Here is a 19,577-nt window from a genome sequence, read left to right as displayed (position 1 = left end):
GATGATGCAAAGGCTTTGTCTTGAGCCATAGGTTTTCCACCCCTTCAATTAGCAGAGCGAAACCCAGCACAACTTCCAAGATGAAGTCACAATCCAGCTGATGCTGGTCAAGGTCCCCAAGGAACCTTACCAGGTGCTAGATCCACACCACCAGCACCCACCACACTGGGACACAGCCCTGGATTCGCAGCCCCAAAAGAGATGCTGAAATGCAGAAGCTTCTGCAAGGAGAGCTGGTAACCTGGGGCAAAATCTCATGGAAAAATACACAAACGCAGTGCACTTATTTTAATTGGAAACACCCCGATGGCACAAGGAGAAGCTCTGTTCAGGGCAGGCGGCTGTTGATCGGTGGCAGCTGAGTTCATCCCGTGATGACTCTGCTAAGCCTGCCGACTGTCTGCTTGAACACTGCATCACCATCGTGTCTATGCTTCATACCTACAGCAGCTGTACCGATTCCTGAGTAGGAGAATTTCACAGCTGTACAGAACACTGAGATCTTAAGGCCACTAAAGTGTTTATGGGAGGGGGCTGGTCACAGGGTGCAGGACACAACCCTTCCTATCAGCTCCAGCCCATCACCCCTTCCCCAAGTGCCATCTTGGAGGGTGTTAGGGCATCTGCCAGGTGGGGCTGAGGGTCTCACCTCCCACCACATCCACTGGGATGTGTCCTGGAACCCTGTACTCCTGCTCACCACCGCTCCTCTGAACCCAGGCTGAGTTCAAACTGCTGGGCTGAATCCGGCTTGTGCTGGTGCCGGGATGCCCGGGGCTTGCAGCTGGGTGTGCTTCCCTGGGGGGTTGCCCTTGTGTGCTAGATGGAGGGCCAGATGTTTGTGAAGCCAGGCAGGGCATGGGTGGGATGCAGATGTTACAGGACGATGCCCTGAACTCCTGCAGGAGGGAATGCAAGGAACTCAGAAAATGCAGCTTAATTGCTGCCCTGGGCCCTGCAGGCTGGAGGTTACCTTCATTTTTAAGGAGTGTATCTTCCACAAACACAACAATTTCCACTTAAAGGCACCCAAGTGACTGAAACTCCACCACTTCTCTGCCAAACTCCTTGTCTTGTTGTCAATGTTTTCAATGCACCAACAAATACGAGCTTCAGATATGCACCATGGCTGCAGGGACATGGCAGGACAGTCCCTGCTCCAAAATAACTTCCCTGCTTTGTTCAGAGCTGGCACCTTGTTTCTTGTTTGATGTTTTCCAGGATTTGGGGTAGAAAGAGAAAATCTGTGGTAGTGGAGCTCCTCTTCTTGCGCTCCAGCACTTCCAGCTGCTCAGGACTGGGACATGCAACACATCGAAGGCAAAGACTGACTGCTGGCTGCACTTCAAGGATTCATTTATTTGTTTTTCTGGTCCAGTAATTGCCACATGTAACCAGCAAATTGTTTTTCGACGCGTTCCTGAACTCTATTCTCTCCCATTTTTCCTGCTCTTTGAGGATGGACGGTCTTGTCACAGCACTGGCTGTAATCTGGCTTTGGCTGGTGGCAAAAGCGCTGGTGCCCAGCTCCCTGCTTTGCCGTGCTCGGCACTGAATTGCTCAGCCCACACCAGTCCTTCACAGTCACAGGAGCATCCTCACCATGGGCCCCGATGTGGTCAGGAGTATCCCTGTGGCACAGCTGGTGGTATGGACACCCCATCTCCCAGTGCCTACTGCTCCTTGTCCCATGTCATACAGCTTCCATTGCCCATGTGGGCAGAGAAGAGGTGTAAAAGAGGAATAGGGTTTTTAGGAGCATGTTAGGCAAGGGCTGGTGGAGGATGACTTTGGGAGGGCTTCATGCTGACTAGGGATAGGGGGAAGAGAATGAGACATTTTAATTTCTCTTTCAGTCCTAATTCCCATGACTTTGTTTCCAGCACAAACACCAAACCTCTCTTTTAGGAAAACTCCCAGGGGCAAGAAGGGATATGCCATTTGGACCACACCAGTTTCACAGCCTTCTGCCCTGGTTCATGTCAGCCTTTTCCCCAGCCCCAAGCAGGGATGAGCTCAGCAACCATGGGAGACCTGGACCACTGGGGATGGAACCAGGCAGGGCACTAGGCCACCACCAGGACCAGCGTGTGGGCTGCCTGTAGGCATTCTGCCTGGTTCCTCCAGGATGCTCAGATGCTGACATCAGTTACAGTAGGGCCATAAGAATCAGGAGGGCTCACGGGAGGATACCAGGGTGGCTCAGACCCTGGCTCCATCTCATGCATGGATAGACAGAGGCTCCACTTGGAGAGACTACCCCTTCCCTGGCCCATCACTCTGGTGGGCGACACTGCATGCAGAGCAAGCCAACCCCAACACCGTCTCGGAGAGGCCAGTTGCTGCCGCGGAAGTTACCTATGGCGACCTCGTCAAAGGTGAGAGTGGTGGAGTTTTTGCCCAGAGCATTCGTGACTGTCAGAGTCACCTTGTACTTCACCGTCGAGAAGAGCTGGAGGTATTTGATGTGACACCTGTTTTTGGGAAAGACATCCTTCTCGCAGACCATCTCTTTTGTGCCGTGTCTGGAAAGGAGACATGAGAAAAGCTGTTACCTACAGAGCAGGGCTTGGGGTGGGGATGCACCCGTGATGCTGGAGGGAGGAGACAGAAGGAGCAGCACTGTATCTCCTCTCTGCCTGTGGTCCCCAAGCTACGGCCAAAGGGCTGCTTTCCTCCTGCCAGGGAATTTTGTAGGCTCATGTGTGTGATGTTTTATCCTAAGCCTGCACAGAGACCGCGGTGAATGTCCTCACGGTGGCCCCAAGGAAAGGATGAGACCCTGGTGGGTTGGGGTTGGCTCTGCCCCTCCTGTGAGAGGTCTCCTTTCTGCTGGTGACAAAAGCCGCAGAAGATGGTGCACAGCACCAGCCTGTACAAGAGCTATGCCAGGACCCGCTTTGGGGGTTGGGGGACAATGCCAGCTCTAGGTGAAGGACACTGTTGCTGCTTGGCCACAGCCAGTGTACAGCAAAGGGGAGCATAGCTGTGCCAGAGCACCAAAAACCAGAGGGCACAACCTCTATTGTGGACAAGTGGTGCATAGAGGACAGACCTGGGGGGAATGGAAAGGGGACACGGGACCTGAGGATTTTCCTGGTCCCCTCTGGGGGAACTGGAACTTTCTTGGAACAAAGCCCCAGTGACAAGCTTTCAGTTTGGATGTCCCTGGAGCATCCTTCCCCAGCGCATTTTTGGGACACCAACCCCATACCCTCAGCACAGGTCAGACCCACTGCCCCAAGATTTCATGGCACTACTTGGGCTCAGGACCTGCTCCAGGCTGCAAGGACAAAAACTCACCCCTCAGCACCCTTCCTTCCCAGGCACTTACATGACGGAGATGTTGAAGGTGTTGGGGATGTAGGTGGGGGTGGGCAGGTGCCAGCTGCAGTAGAAACCCTTTGGGTAGCTGTTGGACCGGCACATCAGCACTGGCTCCTTCGGGGGGGCTGCCAGGGAAAGAGAAAGAGCAATTATCCATTGAGGTGGGGTTATCACCAGGTCCTGAACAAGGAGATGTCCCTCCACTCACAACTGCTGCCAGCTCAGGAGGGGACACAGTTTGCAAGGGGAGGCTGCTCTGTGTTAATCAGCTTCTTGAAGCATCTGGGGGCCCTTTGCCCCATCTCTCCCCCATGAGATCTTGCTTTAGCTGTGCACAGCAGTTTATTCTTCTCCCCTGGCAGCTCACTGGCTCTAATGAGAGATGGAGTGGCAGAGGAGCTTGGCAGGTACTGGGGGAAACTGTCTTCAAGACATGGCTGATGGGGAGGAGGTGCTGCTCTCTTGACCCCATTAAGCTACCATGCTCATGGCTCTCTCTGCCACCTCCCTGGAGAGTGATGAACTCCTTGGATGACCCTCCAAAAGACCTCAGAGGGAGGAAGAAGGACCACTTATGGCAAGGTGAGGAGGAACAACCTGAAACCATCAGTGAAAATTCAGCTTTCCATGAGGACTGGCAGTGTTCATGCTTCCAGCACCAGGGCAGAGCACCCCACCCCAGGGCTCTGCTTCCCAAAGGACATGGAGGCAACTGGAGACAGGACAAGAGCATGCAGTGGGGAGCAGCCTACTCTGGCCTTATCAGCTGGTCCTAGAGGTTAGAGACAGGAGAGGATTTTAAACCAAACCAAGTGCTCACACTGCACTTGGCTTTCCTGGACATGGGTGCTGTCTGTGCTCTCTGCAGGAGCACAGCCAGAGCTGCAGGAAGACTCTGCAAAACATGAAGGGCCAGTGAGTGCAGAAGGATGATAAATTTTGCCCCTGTAGGTTGGTAAAAGTCTTATCTGAACCGACACTGAAGTCAACTACTCTTGGTAGGTCCTCTCTGGGCACTTGCATTGCTAAGAGCAGAGTCTGGCTCTAACTTCAGCCTCCCTGGCACAGTACTTTGCCCTAAAATACACTCCCTGGTCTGGATGAGCACCAGGGTTCCCTTAGAAAGGCTGTCTGAAGCTGTGGTGGTCCCTCTTCTCCCTTCCTTCTTTAGGCATCGTCCCCATGTATCCACCCAGGAGGTCTCAGGACGCGCTCTTCTCCCCAAGCAAAGGTTTTCAAACAAACCTGGCAAATCTGCCAGCTTTAGTGCAAGCATTGATGCTCACCATCCCACCACATGGCTAGCTCCCCTCCTCCCTGCCACTAAGGCAGATGCCTGACCCATGACCATTACCAAAAAGGAGATGCAAACCAGGATGCAAGAATTCAGGGAGCACCCTCAGGCTTGGAAACTCCTTCCTCTGAGGGCTGCAAGGGCAAATCACAAGTCCCACAGCACCACGCATGAAACACAGAATCATAGAACAGTTTAGGTTGGAAGAACCCACAGCACCACGCATGAAACACAGAATCATAGAACAGTTTAGGTTGGAAGAAACCTTACAGATCATCGAGTTCCAACCCCCCTGCCAGGGGCAGGGACACCTCCCACTAGAGCAGGTTGCTCAAAGCCCCATCCAGCTTGGCCTTGAACACCTCCAGGGATGGGGCAGCCACAGCTTCTCTGGGCAACCTGTTCCAGTGCCTCACCACCCTCACAATAAATGATTTCTTCCTAATATTGAATCGACATGTCTTGTACGCAGCAGCCCATGCTGATGTTGGTGCAGGGAAACTGTGTGGCAGCCTAGCATCCCTCTACATGCCATGCTGGAGCAGCAAGGGATGCAGCGAGTCAGCTAAGGGTTCCCCTGCTGCACCGCCAAGCCAGCAGCACCAGGAGGACACCAAAGCCTCAAGACAATGCAAAATGAGATACCCTGCAGCCACGTCAGTGCAAATCCCCCACATGGTGCATAGTCCTGCAGAGCTGCTGGTCTCCTGGTGGTGTCTAGGACTAGAGCAGGAGCCTGATGGGCAACAATAACCTGGCCATTGGAGACCAGCTGGTTTGCCCTGAGCATGGACTGACAGGGTGGGCCTCTGCGATCCTGGCTAGGCATTGCACAGCAGAGCCCATAGCCAGAAAATGTGTATGGGTTTTGCTAAAATAGCTTCCCAGAGGGATGCCATGAGTTTCAGCCGCAGCCCCCTACTGCAGTCTGCAGAGGGGAAACTGAGGCATGGGGCTTGCCCCTGGGCAGGGCTGGAGAAGGTACAAGCAGGTGGCAAGAAAGCCAAGGGCAGCAGAGCCAGGGAGCAAGGAGAGCGAGAGGGGTAGGAGGAGGAAGAGGAGAAGGGAAAGGAAAAGGAGAAGGAGAAGGGGAAGAGGGAAAGAGAAAAGGAGACAAGAAGGGAAGAGGGAGAGATGGGAGAGAGGAGAGGAGAGGAGAGGAGAGGAGAGGAGAGGAGAGGAGAGGAGAGGAGAGGAGAGGAGAGGAGAGGAGAGGAGAGGAGAGGAGAGGAGAGGAGAGGAGAGGAGAGGAGAGGAGAGGAGAGGAGAGGAGAATGGTGGGGAAGAGAAGAGGGAGAGGAGAGGGATGGGGAAGAGAAGAGGGAGAGGAGAGGGAGAAAGAGAGGAAGAGAGAGAGAGAAGAGGAAAAGGAGAGGGAAAGGGAGGAAGAGAAGGGAGAGGAGGGGGCCAGCAGGGAGAGGAGGCTGTGCTGGTCTGCAACGTGTGTTCCTCCTAATGGCTATTTCAGCCTTCAGCCGGCAGACGAAGGCCAGAGCTTGGTTAATGAGCCTCCCAGCTAAATTATTCAAGCAGACCCTCCGCAGCAAAACAGAGTGGCTAATCGCAAGGCCAGAGGCAAGGGCCTGATCCCTGCTACAGCTCCATCCTCCTCCTCCTCTTTGCCGCCTCCTTAACCCCTTCCCTGCCCCACAGCTGCCCCTGGGATGAGGCAGGAGACAAAGGCAGGTCAGCACCTCCCTTTGCAGGGAACAACAGAGGGGTGGGGGGGTCCCGGGAGGTTGTTTTGGAGGGGTTGAAGGGGTGCAGGGGATTTAGTGACAGCCTTTGGGGTCCCAGCGACCGCGTGGTGGCAGTGTGAGCTAACAGCACCCGCCTGGCACCAGGCAAACCAGGCTGGGGCTGGAGATACTGCATGGGGCAGGGAGGATGCTGGGGGGTGCCACTCTGGGGCTTTTTTGCCCATTGGCATTTGTGCACTCGTGCCCACTGCTTGTGCTCAGCACAACACCAGGAGCCAGCCGGGAAGGCAGGTAGAGGGGGCCGAGGCTTTGGTGAGCATCCCCGAAGTCCTGCACGGTCCCTGGCTGATGAGGAGGCTCTGCTCTACCTGCACGGCCCCAGATGCTTCACTGATACTGACCCGCAATTAGTCCATCCAAGGATAATTTATCTCCATTGTCTCCCCTATTATGCCGGATCTGTCTCTTGATGATCTGTGCTAATTCCTCCACCAGATGCAGTGGGCTGGTGCCCCTGGGTTTGCTTGGCTGGGAGAAGTGGGGCTGCCCAAACTGCCTCCCGCTATCATCCCAAGTCTGCAGCAGCCTTTGAAGATGCCCCATTTTCACAAGCTTGAATGCCTTGAAGACCCTGTCCTCTGCTCCAAGACTGGGGGGCTCCAAATGCATTGTCCGCAGAGCATCCTCTACCTCTGATCCAGAGGTGGAAGGAGAGGCTGGGGAAGGGGGACAAAACGACCCTCGTATCTCTGCCACCCTGGTGCCTGCTGCAGCTGAAGGGGTGCTGCTCTATAAAGCCTGTTTTGCACCAGTATTCACCCTCTCTTTCTGGTCAGGGACAAGCTGTCTCACGGGGACACTCCTGCCACCTCCATCTCTCCAAAGAGCTGCCAGTCCCAGAGCCACAGGCATTTTGAGAGGGCAATCTCACACAACTGTCCCACCTTCCACCTTGATGGGCAGAAAGTCCACCCCACAGGAGAGTGCAGGGCCAGTGCGGTGTGCCACCTGGGGCTGTGACCACGACACCATGTGGGTGACAGTGACCATGACCACCAGATGCCACGAAGGAGAGGGCTGCAAGCTCCTTCTCAGCTGCCATGGTGCATCGGGAGGTCTCTCTTTGCCCACCCTACCACGGTGTCTTCTCCAAGCTGGTGGCAGGGTCCCCATCTCCCTATGGGAGATGGTGGCTTGCAATGCTGTTCCTCTCCTCTCCTCTCCCAGGAAAGGCGCTCGCCAGCACAGCTCATCCTGCCCATCAAAGGCTCTTAAAGAGAGCAAATAAAATTGCAGGCTCCAATCGATCCGGCGCTCCGTAATGCTGTCTTTGGATGTGGGCCAGCCCGGTCGGGCCAATTGAGAAAGCAAGAAAGGCAGCAGAGGAAAACAAAGCCATCAAGGGAGCATTAAAGGCTTTTTTCTGCCCTGAGGCTTTGGGCAGTGCCTCTGGCTGTGGGGTGTCCCCCTCCGTCCTCCCCCGGGCTGATGTCCAGCTCTCAAACCCTGCCCAACACCGAAAACAGCCTGAGCAACACGCTGCCCCTGCACGGGCACTTCTCCCTGGGCTCCTGCACGCAGCCTCCTTAATCCTGGCAAATATTTACTTCCCCGTCGCCTCATGGAGCTGCTGAACTCTGTAAAGGCAGAGCTCCTTCCCTTTCGTCGCAAGCAGCGCCTGCCCTCTCTAATCTGTCCATTAACCTCTCGCATGGCAGGAAGCCACTTCTCCCCACGCGCTCTGCCGATGTCCTCTCTGCAAACCAGAGGGTGTGTTTAATGCCCGGCCGTGGTGGCTTCCCAGCGGCGTGGGCTGCAACCACAGCCTTGCTGTGAAAGCTGGGGGCACGGGGATGAAGGGCTGCACTGCAAGCCCTGCGATACTCCAACAAGATTCAGAGCTGCGACAGGCAGGAAAAGCTGCTGCCGGGGTCGTTGTCTCTGCAGACCCCACAGAAGAACTGGTGGCAGGGATGGGGCTGGATTTCCCACCAGACAGTGCCTCAGACTTTCTGCTTTCAGTCCCTAAAGGGAGCCTACAGGAGACATGGGGAGGGACTCTTTATCAGCGAGTGTAGCAACAAGATGAGGGGGAACAGTTTTAAACTGAAAGAGGGGAGATTTAGATTAGATATTAGCAAGAAATTCCTTATGGTGAGGGTGTTGAGGCACTGGAACAGGTTGCCCAGAGAAGCTGTGGATGCCCCATCGCTGGAGGTGTTCAAGGCCAGGGCTGGATGGGGCTTTGAGCAACCTGGTCTGGTGGGAGGTGTCCCTGCCCAGGGCTGGGGGGGTCGGAACTCAATAATCTTTAAGGTCCCTTCCAACCCGAACCATTCTATGTTTCTATGATTTCACTGCTGTCCCTCTGGCTTGTTGGAAATAGCTTGACCAGCTCCAGCATCTCTGCTCAGCTGGGGAGAGCACAACAAGTGGTCCTCGAGGATGAAACCGCTCTGGATGCATCAGCACAGACACAGATTTCTTTTCTCCCTTCCCAACTCTAAAGCCCAGTTGTCCTTGTACCCTGAGCCCCACTGCGCAGGGGAAAAGTGTGACCAACCATTTTAGAAACCACTAAAAATGATCTACAATAGCTTTTCCTAGCCCTGCTAGGTCATGAGATAATGGACATTAAAATCGTGGCATTTTTATATATAGAAAAGTTATTTTAGGTCATTTTTAGAGGTTTCTGAAATGGATCAGTTATAATTTTCCTCTCCTGCTGAGGGCTTAACGTACTAAAGATGCCTTGCTCCACAGGTGGAGGGATACAAAAAATAGTACCAATAAAAGTTTTAAGAGGCCTCTCCAACACTTCTGTGAGATATATTTCTTCTGGTGCACTCGGGGCACATCCAGGCGCTGTGCTGCTGGGGGATACTGATCCTACAGCGTGCTTGTGGGGTCACCTGCATAACTCACCATCCTGGTCTCGGGCCAGTGAAGCCTCCAGGGTCCACAACAGCAGCACGTCCTTGTGCTAGAGCTACAGCCGCGACATAGCCTGCCTGCATGTGGCAGAGCAGGCCCAGCACTGGGGCACAACCCCAGAACTGATGTTCTTCTACCACCAGATTCATGCTGTTAGCATCCCTGCCTCTCCCCAGTGCCCACGGAGGGGATCACCGCCCCATCTCCTGCCTGTGCCCAGCCAGGACCTCTCAGGCAGTGGGTATGAGCTGGTGAGTTAAAAAGGGCACCCAAGTCACCACAAGCTTGGCTCTGCAGAGGCTGGGGGGCAGAACAGGGACCCAGCCCCACGTGAGATGCCAGCCCCAAGCACACGTGCAGGAAGAGCAGCCCACCCCGCACGCCTGCGCACGCAACCGGCGCAGGTGCTTTTGTTATGCACATGCTGCCTGCAAGCACGATGTATTATTTATCTAATGCTGCTTTTCTGAGATTGTCTGTGTACGGCAGGCCGGTAGGAAACAACAGAGAAAACAGCGATGAATAAATAATATTTCTACTGCCCGGCGGATCGGGGGAGCAGCCACTCGCTGTGCAGCACCTGTGCTGGAGCGCAGTGTGGCTGTGACTGGGGACAGTCCCATCACCCCCAGTGTTGTGATGAGGCTGTGTTTTGTTGCTGGAGAAAGGCAGAGAAGGTGAAGCTCCTATTTTGCTCTATTACCCCTCGTTCAGGCTGTTCTTGCATAAGGGTGAGGATGGGGAGGGGCGCAAAGGACAGCGGTGGGATGGTAGAGGAGTGGATGATGCTCCCCTACATCAAGCCTCTGCACTCTGGGAACATCACGTTCATAACCACCGCTTCTTCAAGAAGGATTAAGCAAAGTTTTGGTGCTGTTTTTCGTTTTGTTTTGTTTTTTTTTTTTAAAATTAATGTGGCAAAATTCACGTGAATTAGAGAGCCCCGGGGTGTGGGGCACAGGGTGAGATGGGCTCATGACCTGGGCAAGTGATGGAGACAGGGTCGCTTCTTCAAGAAGGATTAAGCAAAGTTTTGGTGCTCGCTTCTTCAAGAAGGATTAAGCAAAGTTTTAGTGTTGTTTTTGGCTTGGTTTTTTTTTTTTGTTTTGTTTTTTAAATTAATGTGGCAAGATTCACGTGAATTAGAGAGCCCAGGGGTGTGGGGCACAGGGTGAGATGGGCTTGTCCCTCACTGACCTCCTGGATGACCTGGGCAAGTGATGGAGACAGGGCTTACGTCTCTCCTAGCCAGTCTAAGCCACCCCAACCTTAGCAAGGGACGTTTTCAGGGGGACATTCCTCCCTCTTGAAATCAGGCTTCGAAGACGTATCCCTCTGGAGTGTGAGCCACCCCAGCTGAACACCAGAGTTGCCCACATTCAGCCAGCACCTATCCTGGCCCCAACACCCTCACTCTGCAGCATCTCCCCGAAACAGGCAAGGGACACCTGCGGCTGTAACCAAAGTCCTCTGGCCCCGCTGCCAGTTCCTCAGACTCAAAAGAGCAAGAATTTATTCCCCAGAAGGTGCCGGAGAAAAAGGTGGACTCAGCAAAAGATAAATTTCTAAAAGGCCCTGTTTTACACTGATTGGGGCTCGTAAAGCAAGCTATGGATTTTCTCATTTCCCTTGCAGAAAATTCAGTGAGCACATCAAGAGGCAGCGCTGTAAATTTTTGGGCGAGGCATTACTCACAGAGAAGAGAGAGCTCGGAGCCCTGCTTCCAGCCCAAATCGCAGTGCAAGCTCCTAGCCCTAAAAAGCTGCCTCCCAGCAGGACGGCGCAGTAACAGGCTCACCAGAGTTTGCTTCATCCTGCACGGCACGAGGCCGTGCTATTTGCGGCACAGCAGAGGTGCTCTTCAAACCTGACAGCTCTCAAGCCTTTAAAAAATTAGCGAGCCAGCCCAGCTGAGCAGTGAGAAGATAAAGCAAAAGGAGAGGGGCTCCGGCACCCGTGGCATGGGGTGGGGTGGCCGGCTGGTATGGCAGCCCCCTCTGGAGATGCTCCCCAAGGCGCAGGATGCTTCATGGAGGTAATTGAGGCAGGTGAAGCCATCAGCAACCCACATCCATGACAGATCTGCTGGGTCTCAGATGCAGAGCTGAACGCCTCCAGCAGCCCCATTGCTGTCCCCAGGCAATGCCCACACAGGTTCTCAGAGGTCCTGCCTGGCACACCGGCACCCCAAAACCAGCTGTGCTCCCGCAGGTAACCTTGTCCCCACGGGCTGGGATGTTGGGCTAGATGCCACAGGGACAGTGGATTTTGGGTGCCTCCAGCCTTCACTTGGGACCCCACCACAGCAGAAGGTCCCTCCTGAGCCTCCTGCCCTCCATCGGAAACCAGAGAGCAGCTTTGCTCCGAAACAGTATTAAATATTGAACGAAAGAAAGCAAATCTGTTATCTGGGATAATTGGGAGTAAATAAAACATTTAACCAAACCAAATGCAGCTGTTTCTACTTGGAGCCGGCACAACAGCAGGGAAGCCAGCTCCGCTACTCTGCATCCTCGTTACGGCAGCTGATTATTGTTTTGTGTATAACGGTAGCACCGCCAGGCCTCGAGCGAGGCCGGGGACCTCGGTGCTCGGTGCGGCACGGCCGGGAGGGATGCACGGGCCAGGAGAGATGCGGCAGGACGACAAGCCTGCCGGGCACGGGAAGCCCTTTTGCAGCGCTGGGATTTGCTCTCCAGCCGGGGGAGTTCACGGCGAGGCCGGCTTTTCCTCCCCCAACACCTCTGCGAAGGGATTTGCATGTAACATAAACCATTTCAGAGCCAGGTCACTGGTTCGTACATAGCCCCGGGGCAGTAATGACCAAAAACCTCGTTACCGGCTGCTGCTCTGGGATCCAGCGCGCCGGGCCCCCGTCCAGCTCCTGGAGACCTGAAGAACGGTGTGGGGTGAGAGATTGTGCAGCTCCCAGAGGAAACTGCTGGCAAGCGGAGACAAGGAAAGCTCCAGGGATGGAGAGAGTGTCCCTGCCCGCAGCTCAGGGCTGGAGCATCCCAGGGAGCCAGGCTGCCATGCCCAGGCAGCGGGGAAGGGGCTGCAGCCTCTGTGTGAGGAGGAGCAGGGGGATGATGTGCTCTTGGCTTTCTCAGTGCAGCTATGGGGCTTTCCACCACTGGGGTTTGGGGAACACTGCTGGGGTTTGGAGAAAAAGAGCTTGACACTCCCACAGCTCCCACCCGAAAGCTGTGCCTTATCCCTTATAAAATGGCCAGGAAGGATGCAGGGCATGAATTGCATGGGATTTTCCAGTCCCTGCCAAAATAGTTTCTGCTGCTAGGGGACCCTTCTCCTCAACATAGGGCTGGAAGCGCTGTGCCAAGGCAACGCAGGGGGGAAATGCTTCCTAGCACTCAGAGGGTGCCCCAGCAGCTGGTCCTCACCCCAAGGAGCTTGTGGTCAGTGCCCATGGGAGCACATCACCACCTCGATCTCCAGGGAGGAGTAGCTGCATCCCTTGGCACCACCCCTCGATAAAAGGCTTGATCAGAGCAGCCCCAAACTGCTCTGAAGTGTTGGTTTCTGCTGTGCCCCATCTCAGCCCACACCAGCAACACACAGCCCTGGAGCCCGAGTCTGTGCAGAGCCCTGGAAATCTCCTTCAGCTGGAAAAGCTGCCAGCCAGAGAGAGGGAACATCCCTGCCGGCTGTGTGGGAGGGCAGTGCCTTCCCCTGCTCCATGTGGGGTGTCCCCAAGATCTCCCCAGCAGGTATTGGCCACGGCAGCCCCCTGCCTCCACGCCTGCAGAAGAGAACTCAGGATCCTTTTCTCCCTCTTTTCCCAGCTCCAGGCATGATTTCCCTGCACGGTCGACGCCACGCAATGCCCCTGCCCCCTCTATCACCTAATTTAAAGGCTGCAAGAAAGCAATCCATCCTCCCAACCTCTCCAGATGGAGAAGACAGGGAAAATACCAGGTGCAATCAGACACAACTGGGACCATCAGCAGTCGTGTATCCTCGGCAAAGCTGTCCCACCAGAACTCCTGGAAATTGTATATTTATCCAGGGGGAGCCTCCTGGGGGAAGCTACAAGCACTTTGTCATGTACCGAGCAACAAGCTAGCCACGAATATTACCAGCTATCACTCCCAGTGGGGGAGTGTGGGCTGCCTCTAACAGCCAGCAGCACTCCAAAAATATCTCTTCTCTCTTCATCCCTCTCAAGATGAAGCCTGTATGCATCTACTTCTCTGCTCTGCTCTTCCCCAGGCTGCTCTCTGTGCTTCCCTGGCGAAGCAGGTACCTGCTGGCACAGGGGTCTCTCACCCCATAGGGAATGAAGAGGGAAAAGTAAGAGATTTCCGACTCTCTGGAGGAGAGAAAGGGTTATTTCTGGCCTTCTCTTCTCCCGCCTGCACAGGAGCAGGAGGAGCTGATAGGAGTAGCTCATAACCAGACATACCCTTCATCCACTTTATTCTTGCACTGGCTTTCGCAGGTAAAGATCCTTTCCTTCAGCATTTATGGAAAAACACCCTCTCCTCTATTCTCTTACATGTTTTGCTTAGAGGAAATGCTGCAGGCTGTGCTCCCATCCCCTTACAAGGCAGACCCCATGGCTCTCAAGCCTACACTGGCTGCTCCACCTTGGATTCAGTGGGGACAGGGGACCTGAAAGTGGGCATCTGGATGCAGGTACCTCCCTTCACATGAGGTCTCTTCACAGGCTTCATCCTCATCCTCAAGCTGACCCTGTGTTTGGCCACCCAGATTGCATCCTGGTTTGCTCACACAGACTCAGCACCATCAGCAGCAGCCAGCCTCCTTGGCACGTCCACTGAAGCCACCCGGCCCATTCAACATGTCCTTCTGCATAATATGCCATGGAAAATCACACCATGGGATTCTGGTGGGAATGGACCTGAGACTAGGGGCTGCCTCTGGTTGGTGGTGCTCTTCAGGCTGCTCAAGGATGCTGCTAGCCCATTAATGACACGCATCAGGGAAGATGCTTAATTCGTCCCATGAAATGAGGTCTCCACACCAGTCCTTAGCTGCCTGCTCTCTGGCTTTGAGAAAATACCAGTCAGGCATGTCACCAACAGCAGGAGGGTCCCCGGCTCAAACCTAATTCCTCTTCTGTGCTCCTGGTACCATAGGGTGGAGGCAGGAAGGAGGAGGGAGCCCAACTTCAGAGCATCAGCTTCTGCAGCTTACCCAAAGGGCGTCCTTTCCAGGGGACGAAACCCAGGGGAGTGTGGCACTTCTGGAAGCGATGGGCTGAGATATCAGCTCAGCTCACACCACTGCTCAATATCACTGCTCTATTTATGAATGTCTTTTTTTATCCTCAGGCCTGAATCAGGCCCTGGCCTCATTCTTATCTTATGGCAATGAGATTCTTGGGATGAAGTTAAGTCACACAGCCCCAGACTTCACTGCATTTGGAAGTAATAGCTGCATCCTTAACTCAGCCGACTTCAAGGGAGGTCCCATTATTCAGCCCATCTGTAAAGAAATGGAGCTAAAAAAAAGGCTCTTTGCTTTATGAAAATGATGCTCATCTTCCTGAAATCCTGGCTCAGTGCTTAAATCCCCACAAGTGGCAGTGAGCAAACCCCGCGGGATGCTCCTTGGTGTGCATGGCCAGAGCAGCTCAAAAAAGCTCGAGGGGGCTGAGGAGCCTCTTTCCCACCCTGAGAGCCCACAATTTGCAAAACGAAGCGTGAAGCACAAACCGACTCTATTACGCACAGCGACTGTTTTCACCCACTCTAATCATCACCTGTAAAATCTTGGCAAGGTTGTTTTCATCTTCTTCCCTCCCCACTTCCCCCAGCTCCGCTCTGTAGCGAGCACCTCACTAAATTCCCTTAATCTCCCCTTTAGGTCATACGCTACCTTCTAATCCTTTAATCAATTTTCCTCTGGACTCCCTGTAATTTATCGATGGGCTTTTAGCAACAAAGCCCCCCAGAAGCGAACACACTTTTCCTGAGTGTATCCACACCAGATCAGTGGCGAGAGTGGCAGCACTGCCAGCCCTGCCCCGGCAGAGACAACCTGGATGCTCAGCACAGCCTGTCCCTCCTCATGGAGGACAGCAGCTTCTCAGGCATCCTCCGATTTGCTTCCAACAAAGACTAAGTGACGAGGAATTATTGTTATAAAAAATGGTGTTATAAATGTTTTAATTACTTCCCGAGGGCTGCTGAGCTCCCCCAGGGTGGACAACCCTCCTGCAAACACCAAGCACCAGAGCTGGGGACTGACCTGCCACCCAGAGGTCCCCAAATCCTATTTGGTCTGGACAGAAGGTGACAGGACACCACGACAGGTACCGTGCACAGGTCATTAGGGCACTGCTGCTTTTCTGGAGGGAGGCAGCACACTGTGCCTAGCACTGCAGGAGACCCTCAAGAGACCTGGGGCAGAGAGGGAGAGGAGGGCACAGTGCCCAGATACCCCACTGATGGGCTGGGACTGATTCCTGGCTGGATTGTGATCTCTGCAACAGGCTCAGCACAGGATCAAGGAGTTTGGCAGGGAAGCCCGGGGCTGCTCTTTCTTCCCCTACCTTTCTCACCCCCTCCAAGGTCAAACAGTCCTGGACTCTCAATAAACTGTTGTAGGGGCTCCAGGGGATTTCAGGAGGTATTTGATAGGATTTCAGCAGACCTGAAGCGTGACTTAACAGGCATGGAGGGGGGGGGGAAATACCCTAGAGCCTTGGAGGGAAAACTTATTAGAGTCACTGAAGGATTTTGCTGTGCTCTCTGAAGCGTTGCACTGAAAATTGCAGAAGAGTGAGCCCTGCAGTCTGGACCTTGCCAGCAGCAGAAGGATGCTGTGGTGTCAAGGCTCACATGAACCCCACTGGCCCATCATGGAACAGGAGGACACTGCTGCTGCTACGTGCACTGCAAATGCCTCCTGCAACAGGGACAACTCTCTCCTCAACGCATGCAGATGGCTCAGCACCCTTCTGAGATGAGGTGAGCGGCGGGGACAGGTCTGAGAGCACAGGCTGCGGATGAGAGCTGCAAGGATGGGCTGAGGAAAAAGGGACAGGGCAGGGCAATCTGGTTTTACTTGAATACCTTGCCATCCTCTCTTGGAGCAGAGAAAGCAGCTCTGGCTGGGTTAATGCCAATGCAGCCAGGTCTGTCCTGTGGCATATGTGCCACCAGCAGCATGGGAAGGAAGGCAGCATGCCTGGAGTAAGTGAAGAAGTGCTGTGATTCTGCCAAAGTTTCTGACCATTCCAGCAGTGACATGGGGTTGAACTTGCCCAGGATCCATTATGGGAAGACTTGGGGTTTGTCTACAATAGGGAGATGCTGGAGGCACAGCTTGGAACCTGCCCCATGCCCAGAAAGTTGTTCACAGGCATTTTCGGGGAGAAGTTCCCTGTAGCAGCACCCATGGTGTTACAGCAGAGCAGCTCAGCCGCAGCCCAGCATAATGAAATGCAAATAACTTTTGAGGTCATAGCACACACACGCGTCTCGGTGGCTGTCTCTCCTGCTTTCTGCACTAATATGGGCTGGAAAGGCAAGAACTGGGCAAGGACCCGGGGGGCAGATGCACGGTTTTTGTTTCTCCTCCCCATCCCAATGCTTTACTTGGACCCTTGGGGAAGTTTGTAGCTCGAATGCAGCCCTTGCTTTCAGCCAAATGGGTTGCAAATGTATTGGCATGTGTTGTGTCATCTGCAGTGGCTAATAGGATCCCTTTTCCAAGGAAGGAGGAAAGAAAAGGAAGAAGAAGAGGGGGATGCTTAAATCTGCAAAACAAATGTCCGTCACTCTTTCTGAAGCAGTAAACCCACAGCAATAGATTATATATGAAAGGTTGGTCTAGAGTAATAATCTGCAAGGGCTTCTTGCAACAATGCAGCTGGATTCAGATGTCAAACCAAAATCCTTAGCACTTAATACCTTCAAAGCCTGAACAAAGAATGGATGTGATGCTGGCCCCGGTGGGGTTATCAGGAGATTTGTCTCCAATTTCACCAGCAGCCCCATTAACACACTAATTCCCGCTGCCCTGGGAGAGGGAAAGGCACCTCCTCCCTGGTGGCACCTATGCCATGCCCAAGCCCTGAGATGCTGAAGGAGTTACCTTCCCATGTGGCATTTGCTGCAAAGCTTGGGAGAAGTGAAAAGTGGGAGAAAAGCACCCCGTGCCACCTTATGGCCAAGGAAATCGTGCTACAGATCAGGCAAGGGATGGACACTGAGGATGGAGAGGCTGACTGAGGATGTTTGTGAAATCCCTCAGCCCTGCCTGCATCTCCCCATGCATTGTGGTGAACCCAAGCGCTCAGTCCACTTCTACCTGCATGTCAGCATCGCTGGGCTCAGCAGCCACAGTTAAAGGAGCTGCCCAAGCCCCCATCCCTCTGCCCGGCCCCAGGCAGGGCTGGGAGAGCCCTGCTCGCCCGCTCGGCTTCCCCACAGCCCAAGCAGATGTTCTGGGTCCTGTATCCCGGGACAGATCCCAGCTTGATTTATTACTGGACGTGACTTCTGGAGTTTGTCAAAGGCACCCGCTCCCCCTCCCCCGACTTTCCCCACACCCTTCCCATTTTGTTTTACGTTCACTTTGTGGTCTCCCCACCATAGCTTGCAATAAACAGAAACTCATTTCCAGTATAAACAACTGCACACTCTGCCCCAGCGAGCGGTACGACCTTGCCTTTCCCCTTCCCCACCCTTGCCTGCTTTAGACTCTGGGAAAATGGTCTCTTCCTTCTGCTTTTTTTCACCCCCCACTCTCCTGGCCCTTTGCATTTTTTTATTTTTTTTTATTTTTTTTGCTGAGATTTATAATGTGCCAGCCGGAGCCGGAGTGGTCTACCCCACTCCACGTCACGTACGTGCTATTAAAAGTAACTCTACAAAAAGATCTTGGTAAGGAAAGCCACCCAAAATCCCAAAGAGCTGGAGACAAGAGGAAGGCTCTGCCTGAGCTGGGGGTTTATACTGAAGATGGGGATGTTGGCCCCAGTGTGAACAAAAGCCTCCCAAGATGTGAGATGCTTCTCAAGGCATAATAAAGGGCAAGATTTAGAAAACGTGGGTCACAGGCTCATCTCCTGTGCACTGATGCACCAGGACAAGGCTGTATCCAGTGCTGGAGAGGGGCTGCCACGCTGCTGTTGGGGTAACAAGGCTGTTAGGGACCCTGTGCTGCTCATAATCCAGTGGCACCAGTGCTGATGGTGTTATAGAGGGGGGATGCTAATGGTGTTCCCATGGGGGCTGTGCCTGGGCAATCACCAGGACCCGCCTGCAGCTCCTGTGGCTGCAGAGCCCTTTCCCCATGTGGCTTTAACAAGATGCCCCCATGTTGACTGCTTTGGCCCAGAACCTGTTTCTGCTCCAACATCCACAAGCTCACGCTTGTTCAACCCAGTGATCCCCGCGGGGGTGCCTTTCCCCCAGTGATGGAGGCATGAGGGGCAGATTCTGCCCTCCCCAAGCCCTGAGTTGACAACGATGCCAGAGGGATCAGAAGACAGCACAATGGTTGCCAAGCCCAGGGAGAGAGGCTTTGCAGGAAGGCCATGCAGATCTTCACCTCTCTGAAGGGCCAGCTGATGCTCTCAGGGTTGCCTTCATCCATTTTTAACCATCTGGAAAGGAGCTGGCCAGGCCAAGAAATCTGTCTCTGCTCTTGCTGTGCTCAGTGGGGACAGACAGGTGCCTGGGGAAGACAAATAAGGTCTTTCTTCTACATGGGGTACACGACTGTCCACAGCCTTTTCATAGCTGTACAGGGTAGGTGGCCAATGCACTCATGCTAGAAAGCCCTTTAACTTTGCAAACACAATGCCCATCAGATGCCTTTGTCGCCCAGGGTGGGCATGATGTGCAAAGCCAGGCTGGTGTGCTTGACTCCCGTCCTGACCCTCCATCTGCCAGCAGGAACCCAAGTGGATGAACTCAAAGCTGGGCAGATTCAAACACGAAAAAGGGTGAACGTTTTTGACACACCAGTAATTAAACCCTGGAAGAGCTCGCCTAAAGCTGCCACTGGAAGTCTTTAACTCAGGGCTGAATGATTTCCTGGCAGCTCTGCTGCCCTTCAAAGAAGGATTTGTGTGGAGCAGTGCCCTGGTTGGGGCCACGCAGCAGGGCAGGCAGCAGCAGTGGTCCCCCACGTTTCCCTCGCATCCCGCGTTAGAGGGATGCTGCAGGGGATGCACACATCTGCCTCTGCCCGTGGCACAATGACACTGGGGTCAGTCACCTCGCGGTGCTCAGGGACAAGGCTGTTTGTTCAGCCACAGTTCCTTGGTTGCAATTTTACTCTCTGTTACTTTCTCTCTGTGACAAGCCAGACCAGGACCACCG

General features: G+C 54.0%; 1 protein-coding gene across 3 annotated transcripts in view; it reads right to left on the bottom strand.

Moving 5' to 3' along the window:
• Positions 1–19,577, bottom strand: part of CNTFR (ciliary neurotrophic factor receptor) — a 214,572-nt gene that overhangs the window by 20,565 nt on the left and 174,430 nt on the right. For all 3 annotated transcript variants that reach the window (XM_014952478.1, XM_014952479.1, XM_014952480.1), the window contains exons 5-6: positions 3,335–3,452; positions 2,359–2,525 (exon numbers count right to left, since the gene is read on the bottom strand). In XM_014952478.1, the coding sequence (XP_014807964.1) occupies positions 2,359–2,525; positions 3,335–3,452 (285 nt within the window). The remainder of the gene's footprint in view (positions 1–2,358; positions 2,526–3,334; positions 3,453–19,577) is intronic.

This window comes from Calidris pugnax, unplaced genomic scaffold (assembly GCF_001431845.1).
Source record: "Calidris pugnax isolate Ruff unplaced genomic scaffold, ASM143184v1 scaffold220, whole genome shotgun sequence".
NCBI lineage: Eukaryota > Metazoa > Chordata > Aves > Charadriiformes > Scolopacidae > Calidris > Calidris pugnax.
The sequence above is the reverse complement of the archived record's forward strand: the minus strand, read 5'-3'. Positions and strand labels throughout refer to the sequence as shown.